Genomic DNA, 17,694 nt, shown 5'->3' with positions numbered 1-17,694 from the left:
CATTACCGTTTGACTTCTTGCCCATGAGGGGCTTCTAGTTCCTTAAGGCAAGTTTAATCTTCACTGTCAGGATATCTGATTATTTAGTCTTGTTGTTTCTTCTTTTCCCTGGACTACTTAACAAAACACCACCTCCCTAGGGCCCTTAGCATATATATATATATATATATATATATATATATATATATATCATATATATATGCTTAGCATATATATAATTGCTATATATATTTCAGAATATATATATATATATATATATATATATATATATATTCTGAAAAGTTCCCAGAATTCCAAACACTATACAATTGCAGAAACAATCTGCAGTTGGCAAAATCATGCCCCTGCTAGAGCACAAGGCAAATCATAGTCACCGCCTGACAATCTGAAACAGCCTGATATTCCATATCTGGGATTAAAACAAAAATTCTTATAATAGTTCTGTGTTCTTTAAAGAAACCACAATTCCAGAATTCTCACAACAGGGCTTCTCTGTGTAGCACTGGCTGTCCTGGCACTCTCTCTGTAGACAAGGCTGGCCTCAAACTCAGCGACCGTAGCACCGTCTCCCAAGTGTTGGAATTAAAGGTATGTACCACCATGCCCAGCCTTTATTCCCAGTTTTTGTTAAATCTTTAATTAATTAATTTTCAGATAAAGAAGGTCTTGCTGTTTGACTGACCTCAAACTGGTTGCAATACCCCTGCCTGAGCCTCTTGTGCCAGGAAGCATTCATGAACCCCAAAAGACCACCGAGGAACCACTTCTGATGTAATAGCATTAGGGTCTCTTTATTACAGCCTAGGCTTGGGCTCTTCCCCCAACCGAACCCTTAGACAGCAGAACAGGAAGGGAATGTGGAGCAGCCTCAAACCCTCAACAGGACAAGGTTTTATAGGGATGGGAGTAAGTGAGAGGGTGTCCAGCCTGGCAAGTATCTGTCTGTTGTAAGCTGACATGTGGGTGCTCTAAAGCAAGACCGTGAACAATCACAAAAGGTCTGAAAGTACATCTGAAGTAACCAGACTAATCTTTGATTAACTGTTGCTAAGAAGTAACTAGGGAGTAACTCTGGGGTATGGGCCAGGACCAGGTCTTTCCTGGTACTGGGGTGCAGCTTGGGTTCTGCTGTAGGTCAAGTTCTCAGGCTTTTTTTCTTGAAGATGGAGGCCGGTCCCAAGATGGAGTAGGTTTGGCCTTTGAAGCCTACTGGGGTCATATGTGGGCACCACACCTGACTAGTCTTTTTCTCATAAATATAGCTAAAAAATTTGGTATTCCAATATAGTGTTGTTGATGGGCTTGGTAGAGCACCCCTTTAACCCTAGCACTCAAGAACCAGAGTTAGGGGCTAGAGAGTTGGCCCAGTGGTTAAGAGCACTGACTGCTCTTCCAGAGGTCCTGAGTTCAATTCCCAGCAAACACATAGTGGCTCACAACCATCTGTAATGGGCAGCCAATGCCACCTTCTGGTGTGTCTGAAGACAGCAACAGTGTACTCACATACATGAAATAAATAAATCTTAAAAAAAAAAAAAAAAAAAAGAACCAGAGTTAGGAGGATACTGATCTCTGTGAGTTCCAGACCAGAGCCAGACCCTACCTCAAATGTGTGTGTGTGTGTGTGTGTGTGTGTGTGTGTGTGTGTGTGTGTGAGAGAGAGAGAGAGAGAGAGAGAGAGAGAGAGACTTTATAGTTTGTAATATTTTGTAATGCTTGTGTTGATTTATTTAGTTAATATATCCTTCCTTCGTCTTACCATCTGCATGTGTGTGCATGCTCCTGTGTGTACAGATACACACCACCAGCATCAACCTTATTGAGATTTAATTTTATGCTAAGTGGTAGTGGCACATGCTTTTAATCCCAGCACTCAGGAGGCAAAAGCAGCAGACCTCTGTGAGTTTGAGGCCAGCCTGGTCTACAGAGCAAGTTTTAGAACAGAGAAACCCTGCAAAAAAAAAAAAAAAAAAAAAAAAAGCCAAAAAAAAAAAAAAAGCCAAAAAAAACCCCTCAAACTAAAACAAACAAACAAACAAAAACCAAAATTAAAAAGAACTTTATTATTTTTAATTATATGTTTGTGTATCTATGGATTGTGTGTGCATGTGAGTGTAGATTGTAGGTGCCTGAGGATACCTGAGGAGACAGAGGTGTTGTTAGATCCCCCTGGAGTTAGACTACAGTGGTGTGCCACCTCTGGGAGATCACTATCTGCTGCCATGAGCCATCTGTGCAGGCCACACTCCTCAGCCCAACTTGGTTTTTGATACAAGGTTCTCCTAGAGACTTGGGGCTCCCTAACAGTCTAGAACCAGAGAGAACTGTCTCCTTCCTCTTCCTCTTCCTTTTCCCACATCCAGTTGTCACAAGCATGCACCATTGTGCACAGCTTTTTATGTGGGTATTGAGGTTGGAATTCAGGTCCTATTGAGATATACAAATTAAATAAATGAATAAAAATAAAATGTCAAAAAACAAAAACAAACAAACAAACAACTCTGGCATAAAGCCAGGAATGGTGAGGCACACCTTTGATCACAGCATTCAGTAGGCAGAAGCAGGTAGATCTGTGAGTTCAAGGCCAGCCTGAACTCTATCTAGAAGGTCTAGAGAGTAAGTTCTAAGATAGTCAGGGCTACACAGAGAAATCCTGTCTTGAAAAAACAATAGGACTGGAGAGATGGCTCAGTGGTTAAAAGCACTAACTGCTCTTCCAGAGGTCTTGAGTTCAATTCCCAGCAACCACATGGTGACTTGCAACCATCTGCAATGGGGTCTGATGCCCTCTTCTGGTGTATCTGAAGAGATCAATGGAGCATACATTAAAAAAAAGAAAAGAAAAGAAAAAACAACAATAAAAAACTACATTTTTTTAATGGAAATAATGCAAGGGATTTGGGAGAGAAAAAGGAATGTAATATTTATAGAGTAAACAGCTATTTTAAAGGATTAACTAATTAGGTTTTTCGAGCCTATGTTTCTCTGTGTAGCTCTGGTTGTCCTAAAACTTGCTCTGTAGATCAAGCTGGCCTTAGACTCACAGAGATCTGCCTGCCTCTGCCTCCTGAGTGCTATGTATTGATATATTTTTGTTGTAAAGAAAAAATATTTATTTATTTATTTTATATGCATACACTGTAGCTGTCTTCAGACACACCAGAAGAGAGCATCAGATCCCATCACAGGTGGTTGTGAGCCACCATGTGGTTGCTGGGAATTAAACTCAAGGCCTCAGGAAGAGCAGTCAGTGCTCTTAACCACTCAGCCATCTCTCCAGCCCCTGATATTTTTAAAAGAAGTTTTGAAGACAAATGACTACATGCTCATGTCATTGGTTTTTTTGTTTGTTTGTTGGCATTTTTATGTTCTTATTTCTTTTTAAGACAGTGTCTCATTGTGTAGCTCTAGCTGGCCTAGAACTCCAATATGTAAACAAAACTGGCCTTGAATTCACAAAGACCCACCTGTCTTTGTTAGGCACTGGGATTTTTTTTTATTATATCTAGATATTTTCTATTTTTACATTCACACACACACACGTTTGTTATAAATACTTATGCAAGTCAGAAAAAAAAATGGTAATTGGTTCTCTTCTCCCACCATGTGCATTCTGAGTAAAGAACTCTGTTAGCTCTAAGGCAAACAACCCTACTTGATAAAAAGCCCGGCCTCTGATATTATCTATTCTTACTTTATGTGTATGAGGGTATTGCCTGAATTCATGTATGTACACCACATGTATGCCTAGTGCCCTCCAAAACCAGAAGAAGGGCATGGAGTCCCCTGTCTCTCTAAGCATCCCTTGCTGGCCTAGAACACACAAATGTCTGGCTCCTGAGTACTGGGATTAAAGGCATGAGTCACCACAGCCAGCTCAGATCACCCTTAGAAACAAAGGAAGTTGGGCTGGAGAGATGGCTCAGCTGTTAAAGGCTAGGCTCATAACCAAAAATATAAGAAACAAAGGAAGTTTTGAGATAAGTGATGTGCCCCACACCAACACAGCCTGTTCTCTGAGTTCTGTTCCTTTTCACTCTTCTTGGGTACAGACACTTGAAGTCTTTCAACTTCCCCCCTTGCTGATCTGTGCTGTGCATAAAAACAGGCCTCCCTGTGGCTTTCACTTATGCCTGAATTGCCTCTGGCTTCCCACAGGTTTCTCCTACCTATCCTATGCCCAGCATATGGAAGGAGGAAGAGCCCTACTATAGGCTTTTAGAGACAGCTGTTGCTACTCCACAGAGCCCAGCATTCTGACACTCCACTCCCAGTCCTACAGGGAGCTGATTGCTTCCTTGTTTGATCTCTTCTTTGAACTTAACTCTTAAAGCAGCAGACTTATAAAACACGCAGACTGCCTGAGACCTAACTATTGCGGGTTTCCTTAGTGTTGTTTGTATTCTGATGTTAATTCTGCCTTCTCAAGAAGGGCTGCCCAGACCAGGAGTGGATCCTGTACTCAAGCGATTTCACGTGAACCTTCTCCCCATGATTAAAGACTAGAGCCTGTGGCTGGGCAGTGGAAGGGAAAGGTGGGGCTGGAGGTTTTAGAGAGAGGGGGAAGAGAGGGAGAGGACGAAGGAAGAGAAAGTGGAAGGAAGATGGAGCGAACCACATGGCCCGGAGAAGCTGCAAGTAGCAAGGGCTCTCATAGCTGGGGAATAGAGTAGGGTAGTGGTAAATCTGCCCAATCTAGGCGTCCAGCTTATAAATATTGTAATTATAAATATTGTGTGTTTTTGCATGGGCAAAAAAAATATCTAGATATAATAAAAAAAAATTATTGGGGTTGGAGATTTACTGCTTTACCTGACAGTTCACCTGTTCTTCAAGGCTCCTTGTCCCAATTCACATTCTGTTAGGACTCCAGGGTTACAAGAAGACACTCACCCAAGTTCACATAGTAGGTGCAAACACAGAACTCCCAGCTCTCGGGAGGACTTGAGCAAAGGAGCCCCGATCCTTAGACATGCATCTCCCGCCCTTGCAGGGTCAGGGTCTGGAGCCCATCATGCAGAAAGGCCTGGCAGATAAATGGCAAGTCCCATTTCCTTCGGCAACTGCCCTTACCACAGAGCCCACACTACTTAAAAGACAAAACCCAACAAGGCACTAGCACGATGGCTCAGCCGGTTAAGGTGCTTGAGGCCTAGCCTGATGGATGACCCAAGTTCAGTCCCTGGGACCCACATGATAGGAGAGAACCTCGTGATAGGATAGAGATTCCCTTGGGGTTCACTTCTGACTCCACAAGCATGCTGTAGCATGCATTCACTACCCCTCCCCCCACTAAGCAAATATATTTTCCAAGGAATAGGGTAGGAACCATAGTCTCCCATGTATCCTGGAGTCTTGCTATGTGCTGCAGGCCATACTAAATCCCTGTGCAGGAAGTTACCAACTCACTAAAGTGTATGCTCACAAAACTCCGATGTGGATATAATTATCACTCCCATTCACACAGGAAAGTTAGTCTGACACAGTCCTATATGAATCCAACTCATCCGAGGTTACAAAATGAGAATGTAATCTGATTGATTTTAATCTCGAGGTCAAACTTCCTCTTCCTACATGAGACACACACACGCAACAAAACGCAAGGGATGTCTGTTGAGGAACTATGCTGTTCAGAACACTGGGTTAAATACTACCAGGGTAAAGGGCTTATGAATCTACCCCACCGGGGAGGAACGCAGGGAGTCCGAGCAGTATTGTAAAGTCAAAGGAAGCTTCCAAGGACAGATAGGACTGTGACAGATGGGGATGGGGACGAGGTAACCCAAGAAGAGCCAAGCAGGCCGCAGGAGGAAGCAGCAGTTATCACTGACAAGACAGCAGTGGAGATCAGCCCTGAGAGCTAAGTGGACTTCATCCTGGAGGACTGACAGCAAACAGATAGAGGGCAGATAGAGCGGAGCATGTCGGTAAATGCTTTGGAGGTAGGGCAGGAAGAGCAGTGGTTCGAGGTTATTCTTGGTTAGATAGGTAGGTATCCTGGGTTATACAGGTATCCTGGGTTATGTAGGTATTCTGGGTTATGTAGCTATCCTGGGTTTTATATGTATTCTGAGTTATATAGGTATCCTGTCTCAGAAGGGCCCTCACCTCCTCCTATTCCCCACAGGAGGACAGATTTGGCTGGAAAGACACTGAACCCTTTGAGCAGAAGAGTACCCCAAGTCAGTGTTATTAAAAATGTTTGGAGCCTGGAGGTGGTGGTTAATGCCCTTAATACAGCACTTGGGAGGCAGAGGAAGGCAGATCTGTGAGTTCAAGGCCAGCCTGGTCTACCAAGCAAGTTCCAGGACAGCCAGAGCCACACAGAGAAACCCCATCTCAAAAAACCAAAATTAAACAAACAAACAAACAAAAGGTTCAGCTATTGAACCTCTAGGAGCACCCACTGGGCAGCCGTGAGTGGGAGCTATCTGGTTTCCTATAGCCTTGGCGTTGATGGTATAGCACACCAGGCACCAGAACTGAGTCCCTAGGGCGTCTGCTAGAGCTCACAGCCTATGGAATTCAGTTCTCAGAGCCAAGTGGCCAAAGTTCTGTCAGCCCGGATGCTGCCTGCCCTCCAGAGCTCTCTTCTGTGGGTTGTTCTTTCATGTGTGTATGTGTGTGCCTGTGTGTAGCATGAATACACATATACACAGGGCATGTGAGATCAGATGGTTTTTTTTTTCATTCTATCATGTGGGCTTAGGGGTGTCAGCTTTGTGTGGGCACCTTGAACCCTCTCAAGGGCTCAAGGTCCACCTTCTATAAGTGTCCCCCAAATCCCAACATGGACAAATTGAGATTCGGGATATCACCCAGGATCTCAGAATACTGCCCACCCCCTCAGTGGGGTGCTGAGCTTGGAGCTGAAAATGGGATCCCACAGCTAGAGAAACGGACAAGAACTGGATAAGAACAAGAATGGCAGGGGTGGGAAACTCAGAGAATGGCAGGGACTGCGTGTTACAGTGGGTCTCATTATTGCCTGCCCAGACGGTTCTTGGTGGGTCAGGTACAGGGACTAGAGAGGTAAGGGACTGGGGGAAAAGCCAAATTTTGCACCTGATGATGGATTTATCTGCAGTTGGAGGAGCTTCCTCAGCTGCAGGGGGTCTCCAAGACAGCAGCTCCAGAGTGTCAGCCCCTGGAAAATCTCCTGATTGGATAGAGATCTTGAGTGTTTGGGATCGCTGAATGGAGGAGGAAGGCTTCCCTGAAATGCATTTCAATTTCCTGGAGAGTTAAAGTGACAGCTGGGTGCTGTCCTCACGTGTCCCTGGAGAGGGAAAGCAAAGGCAGCAGACTCAGGAGTCACCCTCCCCTGCTGAATCCTGGGAAAGGAGCCGTACTTACCCACAAAGCCTCTTCTCTGGCATCCCTAGGGCTGGATCTGCAATAAGCAACTTGGAGGAGCACAGCGCCTTAAATAGGCCCCCATGCTGCCCCAGCAGAGCCCCACCCACCCATGCAGGCTCTTCTGAGAAAGGAGGAAGGTGTGGGAGGACCGGGCATGCTGCCTGCTGCCCAGAGAGCCTTTTCTGACCTCAAGCCAGAGCTGGGGACACCCCTCCCACACACCCATTCTTCCAAGTGTCTCCTTCCTTATTTCAGTGTCTGACACATCCAAGTCCCCTCTCTCCCAGAGACCAGCCCTCTGGTTCTTTCATTGTTTCTAATGCCAGGAACCTCTTGCTCTCGTGCTGAACTCAACCCCAATTCCTGGTTCTGAGACAGGGGGCTGGGGAATTACAAGCCAGAGTATTCACAGCCTAGGCTTCTAGTCTTTTTCTGTCTCTCAACTATACCCTGCAGCCTACAAAAGTCACCTAATAGGAGAGAGGAGGTGACACTTGACCTCCCCACCCCTATGCCAGGGGCTTTGAGAAGTACTCAGTGAAGTTGGTTCCCACCTTGGGGAAGGAGAAAGTAAGAATTTAGGGGACAGAAAACTAGGAACTATGGGCAAGGCCACATTAGCTGTGAAGCTCTAGCAGATGGCTAACTAGAGCAATGGTTCTCAACCTGTGGGTCGCAGCCCCTTGGGGATCAGAGGACCCTCTCACCACGGTCACCTAAGACCATCAGAAAACACAGACATTTACATTACATTTACATTACAATTCATAACAATTAAAAATTACAGTTACGAAGTAGCAATGAAAATAATTCACAGTTAAGTCTCCCCAGAGTCTGAGTTAGGAATAGACTCTAGGAATAGGGCTCCCCCTAGAAATCTTTGGCCTCATTCTTCCCTGAGAGTTCAGGATTATCTTTTCTGCTACACCCAGTAGCAAACCACGCAAGACTGGGAGATGGGAAGGAGAAAGGTACAGCCTTGAGGGTGGCTGCAGCGATCTGGGGTCAGAACTAGAGGCCGCCCTGCTGAGGAAACCTGGAGGTTCCGGGAAAGGTGGTGGCAAGGGCTAAACAGTCATCTATATTGTGCAATGGGTAAAGGGGAGGAGGAACGGGGACCCAGAAGGGAGGGCGGGCAGGAGCCCGGGGCTGATGGGGAGGTCATTGCTCCCTTTCCAGAGGCCTGCTTGGAGTTCAAAGTGGCTGTCACCCACCTCTTATTAACACGAGCAGCAGCAGTCTGGCAGCAACAGTGCTTTTATGGGACAAGCCGAGCCTGTCCCTCTCTCTCCTCCTTCATTCCCCTCCCCAGCAGGTCACCCACCCCACTGGGGAGAAGGGAGCCCGTGGTGAGGGACACAGGGGAAGAGAGAGCAGAAATCACTTTTCTCCATCTCTTGAAACTTCTTCAGTCCCTACGGGTTTAGGGGGACTTTGTCCCTGGGACTGAGTTTTTAGAAGCTAGCGTAAACAGCTCCTGGGTCCCTGGCACTGAAAGGAGGCTTCTCCGTACAGACTGGGGTTGGCTGGTGGACTATTGAAGGGGATTCTTGGCACCCATTTTAATTCAAAAGAAGGCATGCCTGTGGGCTTCCCCACGGGGCAGTGTGGGGAAGCTGAGGTAGCAGGAAGAGAAAGCAGAAGCTGAGGCCTTTCTTAGTGGGTACTGGGGTGGAACTGCTCTGTCGCGTCTAGATTATTAGTCCTGCCAGCGTAGGCAAGAGGGCACTGCGGTTGGAGAGGTCTGCAGGCTCTCTTGGACCCGGGTTCAGTTCTAGTCTCACTTCAAGCATTTAGTTCATCGCCTTCCAAAGACCCTGTAAACCACCTTAATCTTGGGAAGACATCAGTAAGGGACAAAGGGGACACATACCGTCCTGGAAGTCAGACTCTAAGAGCTTACTGAGTGACAGGGCTTGAAGCCAGATTGAACACATGGGAATATGGGGGAGATCCTTAGATCTTGCAATAGTCGGTGAGCCGCAGAGATTGAAGGACAGGGAAGACAAGGAAGAGGAAAGGGAAACCTATAGGATTTCCATGGGGGGGGGTCTTAGGGGTGAGGAAATAAGTCGGGCAGGGAAATCCTGGGATCTTTTAGGAATAAATGCCGAAAGGTTTGGGACCTCTAGCGGACAAAAAGGGAACAAGTCACTCATGCCTCTCTACCCAAAACAAAAATGGCCGCCGGAGAAGCCAGTCTAAAAACGCAAGGACATTTGAAAATGAGGAAAGAAGCCCCGCCCTTGTATGGGCAAAGTGCCCTTCTCAAAAATGGCCACCATGGCGCCCTCTAGAAGGGAACTGCTCTGGGCCCCGCCTTTGATCTCGTTGGTGGGGCTAGGGGGATAAGAACTGCACCGCGCGGGACAAGTCGCCGGCGGCGCCTGAGCAGGTGATTTCCCCTCCAGCCTTAGGAGAGTCGCAGAGAGCATTGACACCGGGTACCCCTCTTGGCGTTCCCTTACGGTACCCCCCCGGGGGGTGTCGGCCGGACCCCTTTCTCTAATTGTCTCCGTGGCCTGTATGGAGGAACATCTAGCTTGTTCAGGCCTATCTCGTCATGTGACTCGCCCTCTCCCGAGGTGGCTGCTGCATCCCTGTGTCCTCAGGCCAGCTAACGGTTATAAAAAGCTCTTGCTTCAAGGGTCGGCCATCAAGGGGATCCCACTTCCTGTGCATCACCTCCCAGGGTTTGTGCACCTGCCTGACTTTGGATGGTGGGATCCCTTGTTCCCCACAATGTCCTTGGTACTACTAAGACCTGACGTAGGGATCAGGGGGAAATAGTATTTGTGAGGGCCTTCATTACGCTTCATCGTATCTTTATTAAAGGGCACGGAAGAAGTAGTGAAGACCTCTGGGCTAAGGACCCCTTGCTACTCCCTTAGCTCTCCAGGACTCCTTCCCACATTGCTTCCCAGGAATTCTCCATCCACATGGCCGGCTCTCAATTGTACTTATAGTGCTTCTCCACTCTAAGGGCGTAGCACGAAACTACCAAGTTGCCCAGAGGATCCCTCCAGCCCTGCACCCTCTAATAGAGTGTCTGAAGGGTGTAGGGCGGTACCTAGTCTTTTGGGAGGCTCTCAAGCCACTTTGGGTCAGTGAGGATGGGTAGGTGAGTTAGTTGGCTGAAGAGAGGAGGTGATTCCTGAGGAATCGTGTTTGTAGAGGCAGAGAGAAAGATGTTCTGAACAGGGAGATGGGCGGACAAGATTTTGATGTAGGAAGACTGATGGCCAGGCAGGAGAGGCCACACCACTGGCACCGTGAGAGGTGGTGCGTTAGTTAACAGAGGCTTCTGATGCCAGGCTTTCCCTGTGTGAACCTGCCGTTAACCTACCCTGTGACCTTAGGAAAGTTTCTCAAATTCCCAGTGCCTTCATTTCCTTTCAGGTAGCAGGCATAATAGAACTACCCACGTTTTAAAGCTGTTCTGAGGATTAAGAAAGTTAGTGCAATGCTTTATATGCAGTCAGGAGATGCTTCTTACCACCATCAGAGATGTTTTTCCTAATGTTTTTAATTTATCTAATCAAACATATGTATGTCCATTACTCTTTTGCTTGCACGTATGTCTGTGTACCACATGCATGCCTGCTACCCTTGGAGCTCAAAGAGAGTGTTGCATCCCCAGGGACTGGAGTTCTGGAAAGTTGTCAGTGCTGGCGATCCAGCAGGAACAAGTGCTCTCAACTGTTGACCTGTCTCTCCAGCCCCCACCAGAGGTATTTTAGCAGGATTCATGATACAATGATTGTCACGTTTCATAGGTACCACCAAACAGCGGTTTTTGATTGGGGCTCTCAAGAAGTAATGGAATTCTGTGGGCTATTATCTGGAATTTGAAAAGTTCCATGCAAGTCCTGATTTTTTACTCCAGGCTAAAACCAAGATGCTCAGATTGACTCAGGAAGCCAATTTAGTGGTTCAAGTCTTCCCCAGCTCAGGGGAGAAAAATATTACGGGGTGCTGTCAAGCAGGAAGGGCATGTCAGGGAAGCTTGGAGGATAGAGAAGGGTGGGAAGAGAGATGTGGCAAACCTTAAAATGTTTGATCAGCCCAAGAGCAAGAGGAGAGGTGATGATGGCCCCTTAGCAGAAAAGCCAGCCATAGAACCTTGAAGGAAAAAGGCATTTACTCTGAAGACAGTAACAGTTTTGTAGCCCCTACCCTTTGTTTGGAAATCTGGAGACATCACATATATCCTTGAAAAAGCTTCCCCAGAAACTGGGCTTTCATAGGCAGACAAGTTTCTTTTTCCCTGCAGAGGTTCCCAGTCATGGCATGAAGGTGGGGTATGTCTCTGGAGGGGGCTACCTTTCCACGGGAGTTGCATGATGGGGCCCAGAATGCCCAGGCTAAGGTGTTCTGCCCTCACACAGAGGCCCATGGCTAAGGGCAAAGGGTGGCCATCTCCTTGGGAGATGGGAGGTACTCAGTCCTCCTTCCCAAAGTGACTTGTTCAGTCACAGCTACATTGCTGAGGGGATCAGATTCTGTGGGAATCTTGATCTCCCTCATCCTCAGAGTTAACCCTAACTCGACACTGGAGAGCTGCCGGGGATCCAGCTGAGGGCCTCCCACATGCAGGCATCTTGCCGCTGAGCTGCATTCCCTGAACTTGGATCTAACTGGGCAGTTCACTCAGGTGACTCCCTACTCTGTTAAACTCAGTGGGCTTCACTCGTCAACTATGCAGACAGGAGTCATTGATTTTTGAGTGCCTAGTTACCAAGGGTGTTGAGGGTACATTGGTGAATAAGCTAGGATTGGAGAAGGTGCAAGGGGAGGGGAGGAGAGAAACAGTAGAGTTGTCTTCAACTTCATAAAACAACTGGAAGAAACATTAAACATGGACCAAATAATTCATTAACTAAAGCTGTGAAAAGCCCCAGTAAGTAAGGAAAAGTCTACTCTGTCCGGAGAGTATTGGGCAGTGGTAGACTAGCCCTAAAAGTGTACCCTTGAATGTTGACAAACCGAAAGCAAGCCAGGATGTGGAGGAGTGGTCCAGGGATGAAGTCCTGATGAGGCTGGAGAAGCTGAAGAAAAATAGGTGGAGATAAGGCCCTAACTCAGAGGCCACAGAAAGATTCTAGACTTTCTGAAAACATCACAGAACGTCATTGTTAAGTTTAACATTTATTTATTAATTAGTTAATTAATGAGACAGGGTCTCACTTTGTAGCTTTGATTGGTCTGGAACTCACTTTGTAGCCCAGACTGGCCTAGAACTCACTATGTAGATCAGGCTGACCTCAACTCACAGAGATCCACCTGCTTCTGTTTGCCGAGTACTGGGATTAAAGGTGTGTGCCACCACATCACCATTTTTAAAAGCTTTATTGTGTTGCGGTGGGACAAAAAGGGATGTCAGACCCTATGTCAGGGAGCCTCTTGGTATGGATGCTGACATACAAACTCTGGTACTCTGACACAGCAGTCAGTATTCTTCACCACTGAGTCATCTCTCCAGCCCCAACTATTGGACTTTACTTAGATCATACAGCTATGGTGTGGAGAAGACATTGCTGGGGAATAGATGGAAGACAGGAGTGTCAAGGCCAGCTAGAAAAGCCAAAATGGAATGCTTTAGGTTCATCAAGTCTTCACTTGGGAGGAGTTCTGAGTTTTGAGTTCCAGGACAGCCAGGCTTACACAGAGAAACCCTATCTCAAAAAAACAAAACAAAAACAAACAAAAAGGAGATTCTGTCTCAAAACACCAGTGGCTCACACATTTAATCACAACACTTGGGAGGCAGAGGCAGAAGGATCTCTGAGTTCAAGACCATTCTGGTCTGCATAGAAGGTTCCAGGACAGCCAGTACTAAATAGAGAGACCTTGTCTTAAACAAACAAAAAGGCAGGGAAGTGATTGATGCAGACAACCTGTTGTCATTCTCTGGCCTCCATATACACACACCCCATTAGCAAGCCACCCACGCTCCCACCGCACAGCACAGTACAGCACACAGCACACACAGCACCCCACACTCTACACACATACAAAGTAGGTGTAACTAATTGGTTGCTGGAAAGCAAGGGCAGGGTGGTGGTGTCACGGTTAACTCCTAGACTTGAAGCTGGAATAGCTGTATCTGGACATGCATTTAGGGAGGATGTCCCTTCAGGACATGCTAAGTGTGAGCCGCCTGTAAGCTCTCCATAAGTGGTGTCAGGGAGGTATAGGGACAAGTAGCTCACAGACTGAACTAGAGCACTGAGCACTTGGGAGTTGGTGACATACGGGGGTGCGTAGGAGGGGCCCAGATGAGCCACTGAGAGAGAGCAGCAGGGTAAGGAGGGTAGTGGCCTTGAGTCAGAGGGCGGCAGAGAAGGAGACAAGCAGGGAGCCAGGGAAGAAATCTCTGCAGAGGGGAGGACACCAGAGGCTGTGATCTTAGGAGACCTCGGTGGTGTTGCTGAAAGGGGAAATATTGAGCAAAACTATATATAAAGTGTTTGAAACAAAATTGGGAGTTATGTGGTTCAACCTCAGTAGGCCAAAACCTGAAAATAACTAGTAACCTTAGCCTGAGGAATGCTAGCAGAGATGAAGGAACAGAAGGGGTACTGGGAGAGAAGTCAGCAGGAAGGAAAAGAGGGTGTAGTCAGTAGGACTTGGTTTGATCATTTGGGTCCTGGGAGGAGTGAGAGAGGGCAAGATCGAGGGTGCCCCCAAGTTCATGTAGGGTAGCTGAGTGAGTGGTATGTGTTTGAACGGGGAAGTGGCCTGTGGAGTTGAGTTTGGTGAAGGTGGATTCTGAGACGATGCTAGAACTTTCCAAATGAGAGGACTGGCTGACATTTGGTTCCCTGAGTCTTGAGCCATTGCTACCATCTGTGCATTCCTGACTCCCATGAAGAGTTTGGAGGAGTCAAAACCATGGAAATGGGGGCTGGAGATCTAGCTTGGCAGCTAAGAGTACTTGCTACTTTTGCAAAGGAAACAGGTTCAGTTCCCACCACCCACATGAAGGCTTAAAAACCTTTTGAAACTCCAGTTCTAATGGATCTGGCACCCTCTCCTGACCTCCACGAGCACCAGGCATGTACCTTTGTGCCCATACATACACAGAGGCAGACACTCATACATAGAAGATAAAAATAAATCTTGGGGCTGGAGAGATGGCTCAGCAGTTAAGAGCACTGACTGCTCTTCCAGGGGGTCCTGAGTTCAAATCCCAGCACCCACATGGTGGCTCACAACCATCTGTATGAGATCTGATGCCCTCTCCTAGTGTGTCTGAAGACAGTGACAGTATACTCACATATATAAAATAAATAAATCCTTAAAATAAATAAACAAATCTTTTTTAAAAAAGCATGGAGATAGATGAGTTAAGCCAGCAAGTATTTACCTAGCACTTGCTGAATGCAGACATTTTTGTGGGCATTAGGACCCACCAACGAATAAGACAGCCGGCTGGAACAGCAAGGGCATGGGACAGTGAGGTGAGGAGGGAGTATGAGATTGAAGTGGGCAAGGACCAGACTGTGTGGTACTCTATAGACTGGAAGATGACAAAGGTCTCTGATGGCCCAGACTGTTGGAAAGTCAGGAACTTGGCAAGAGGAGAGAATCCATGTAGGACTTCTCCTTTAAATAGGCTCCCGAGCAAAAAAAGAAGTCCCTTTGTGCAAGGAGTGGGTGGCCTATCCTGGATGGGGGAAGGGCTGTGCTTGGTCTTGGGACCTTCTTTACGGTACTGGACAATGGAGCCCCTTGTTATTGGAGTTGGGGGCCAAGTAGCCCCTTCAGTGATGAGATTCCTTAGCCAGGAAGCATGTGACCCCCAAGACCTCAGCTTCTAGCCATAGGCGATGGGGAGGGGCACAGCTCCCTTTGGAAGCTTTCTAGGGACAGTGTTGTGCCCTGTCTAGGGCTGAAGGAGGTAGAAGTGGGTGGTCACGGGAGTGGCTCTGCTTACAGGAGTGGGGAGGGCAACATCGATAGGCTGCTTCAGCCCCAGAAGAAAGAGCAGGGGCTGCAGCCCCATGGCCCAGTGGGTGGAGGCAGGCCAGAGACTTGACAGTTCTGTCTTGTGTATCTTCAGAAGACTCAGCATGGAGTTGGAGAGGATTGTCAGTTCAGCCCTCCTTGCCTTTGTTCAGGCACATCTCCCAGAGGCAGACCTCAGGTAAGGGCAGCTCCTTCTGAAGGAACAGGCCAAGTTCAGAGAGGGGTGTTGCCAGATAATACTGTGGGGGCTAGCCAATGAAAAGGTGATTAGAAACTATTCAGCCCTGTTCTAAGGTGGGAACTGAGTCCCAGTCCTCTGCAAGAACAGCAAGCACTCTTAACCACTGGGCCATCTTGCTGACCAGCTTCGTTTTCAAGATTATTTGTTTCTCTCTCTCTCTCTCTCTCTCTCTCTCTCTCTCTCTCTCTCTCTCTCTCTCTCTCTCTCTCTCTCTCTGTGTGTGTGTGTGTGTGTGTGTGCAGGTGCCTATGGAGGCCAGAAGAGGGTATCAGATACCCTGGAGCTGGCAGTGTAGGCAGCTACTTTACATGAGTGCTGGAATTAAACTTGGGTCCTCTGAAGAACAGTCAGCGCTCTTAACTGCTGAGCCATCTCTCCAGCCCTGGAGAGTTGATTTGTATTTGCTTAGATGGTCTTCTCTCTCACACTGTGTCGATCACCTGCACTGGACTGACTGAGAACTAAAGCTGAAGGAGCCAGGAGGAGGCAGGCCTCAAGCACTGAGCTGACTTGAGTGAAGGCTTAGACTAGGTAGGGCTGCTACACATATCCAGTGTCCTTCCCGTGGTCTTGCTCTTTCCTACAGTGGCTTGGATGAGGTCATCTTCTCCTATGTGCTTGGGGTCCTGGAGGACCTGGGCCCCTCAGGGCCATCAGAGGAGAACTTTGATATGGAGGCCTTCATTGAAATGATGGAGGCGTATGTGCCTGGCTTTGCCAACATCCCCAGGTAGGGCTCAGCTCGGGCAAAAAGGAGGAGGGGGCTGGCTGGCTGGGGTGGGGGCAGGGTGGCCCCCTTCACCACCTTCTCTGCCCTTTCAGGGGTATAACAGGGGACCTGATGCACAAGCTCTCGGGGCAGCTGAGCGATGCTAGGAACAAAGGTGAGTTTGGGGAGCTGGTATTTGGAGGATTCACACCCGCCCAAGCCCTGGCAAATCCAATGCCCTCTCTGCCTCTTGAAGAGAACCGGCACCCACAGCGCTCCTGTGTCCAAGGTCAGGTGCCCACTTTTCCAGAGACCCCGAGGCAACCTGAAAAGCTCGAAGAAGAGAGCAGGCCTCCTGCTGCTGCCGGGCACACCCCAGATGAGGTACTGCTAGAGAGAACACCCCTGAAGGACCTGGGGTGGGGAAGGAAGTCGCCAGCCTACAGCTAACATTTGTGCCCACAGGCGGAGGCTGCTGAGGAGGAACTGCCAGGAGTAGACGTGCTCCTGGAGGTATTTCCTACCTGTTCTATGGAGCAGGCCCAGTGGGTGCTGGCTAAAGCTCGGGGCGACCTGGAAGAAGCCGTGCAGATGCTGGTGGAGGACAAGGAAGGGAGGCCTCCAGGCTGGGACAGCCCAAGTCAGGTATCCTCTCTCAGCCTCCCCACCGCTGCCCCAGGAACATCAGCTCTATTAGGCTTTCCTGTTAAGCGCACACCCTACCTATCCTCATCTCTTCCCCTGCTGTTACCACTGGGCCTAGAATAGGTCTCCTACATCTGCAGGACTTGCCCAGGCGCCTCAGAGGCCCTCAGAAGGATGAGCTGAAGTCTTTCATCCTTCAGAAGTAAGTCTGGGCTGGGCCGGGCCTTGGAGGGTCTCCCAGGTGGACGGAGCTTCATCCAGCCCGTTTGGCAGGTACATGATGGTGGACAGGGCAGAGGACCAGAAGACTCACCGACCTATGGCTCCCAAGGAGGTAAGAGGGGTATGAAGTTGGGGATGTGGAATGAGCGGTACCGACCCCGGGTTTTAGTCATTCATTGCTTGATTGCCTGACAGGCCCCCAAGAAGCTGATCCGATACATTGATAACCAAGTAGTGAGCACCAGAGGAGAGCGATTCAAGGATGTACGGAACCCTGAGGCTGAGGAGATGAAGGCCACATACATCAACCTCAAGCCGGCCAGAAAGTACCGCTTCCACTGAGGCACTGGCCGGACTCTGCCGAGCATTGCAGATCCCAGAGGGATGCAGAAACCCTCCCACCCACCCTCTCCCTTCTCTGTGCCCTTGCTCTAGTGTTAATCTATTCTTGGAGCTTCCTTCAAGAGCACAGTAAAGGTGGTCCAAGGAAGGTGTACGTTCATTCTAGTCATTTCTGCCCCAGGGCAGGAAAATACTGTCCGTCTAC

At 48.2% G+C, this 17,694-nt stretch overlaps 1 protein-coding gene across 7 annotated transcripts; it reads left to right on the top strand.

Moving 5' to 3' along the window:
- Positions 1-9,600: 9,600 nt before the first annotated feature.
- Positions 9,601-17,637, top strand: Cuedc2 (CUE domain containing 2). Of its 7 annotated transcripts, none has more exons than XM_076923374.1 (10): positions 9,602-9,754; positions 11,000-11,090; positions 15,425-15,508; positions 16,158-16,301; positions 16,394-16,455; positions 16,570-16,664; positions 16,746-16,925; positions 17,066-17,127; positions 17,199-17,259; positions 17,343-17,637. In XM_076923374.1, the coding sequence occupies exons 3-10, from the start codon at positions 15,435-15,437 to the stop codon at positions 17,487-17,489; spliced, it is 825 nt and encodes a 274-aa protein (XP_076779489.1). In that variant the 5' UTR covers positions 9,602-9,754; positions 11,000-11,090; positions 15,425-15,434; the 3' UTR covers positions 17,490-17,637. The 7 variants fall into 7 exon arrangements, with proteins under 7 accessions (XP_034373947.1, XP_034373920.1, XP_076779489.1 ...); XM_076923357.1 differs by having other exon boundaries at positions 9,603-9,754; positions 15,428-15,508; positions 16,537-16,664; XM_076923380.1 differs by having other exon boundaries at positions 9,603-9,754; positions 16,591-16,664.
- The last annotated feature ends 57 nt before the right edge of the window (positions 17,638-17,694 follow it).

This window comes from Arvicanthis niloticus, chromosome 1 (genome assembly GCF_011762505.2).
Source record: "Arvicanthis niloticus isolate mArvNil1 chromosome 1, mArvNil1.pat.X, whole genome shotgun sequence".
NCBI classification, from domain to species: Eukaryota; Metazoa; Chordata; class Mammalia; order Rodentia; family Muridae; genus Arvicanthis; species Arvicanthis niloticus.
The sequence above is the reverse complement of the archived record's forward strand: the minus strand, read 5'-3'. Positions and strand labels throughout refer to the sequence as shown.

Excerpts from the sequence above, each read along its gene's own strand:
- Cuedc2 (XM_034518029.2), top strand. The coding sequence starts at position 15,435 with ATGGAGTTGGAGAGGATTGTCAGTTCAGCCCTCCTTGCCTTTGTTCAG. Across the intron at positions 15,509-16,157 it reads CTCCCAGAGGCAGACCTCAG|TGGCTTGGATGAGGTCATCT; the intron begins GTAAGGGCAGCT and ends TCTTTCCTACAG. Across the intron at positions 16,926-17,065 it reads GCTGGGACAGCCCAAGTCAG|GACTTGCCCAGGCGCCTCAG; the intron begins GTATCCTCTCTC and ends CTACATCTGCAG.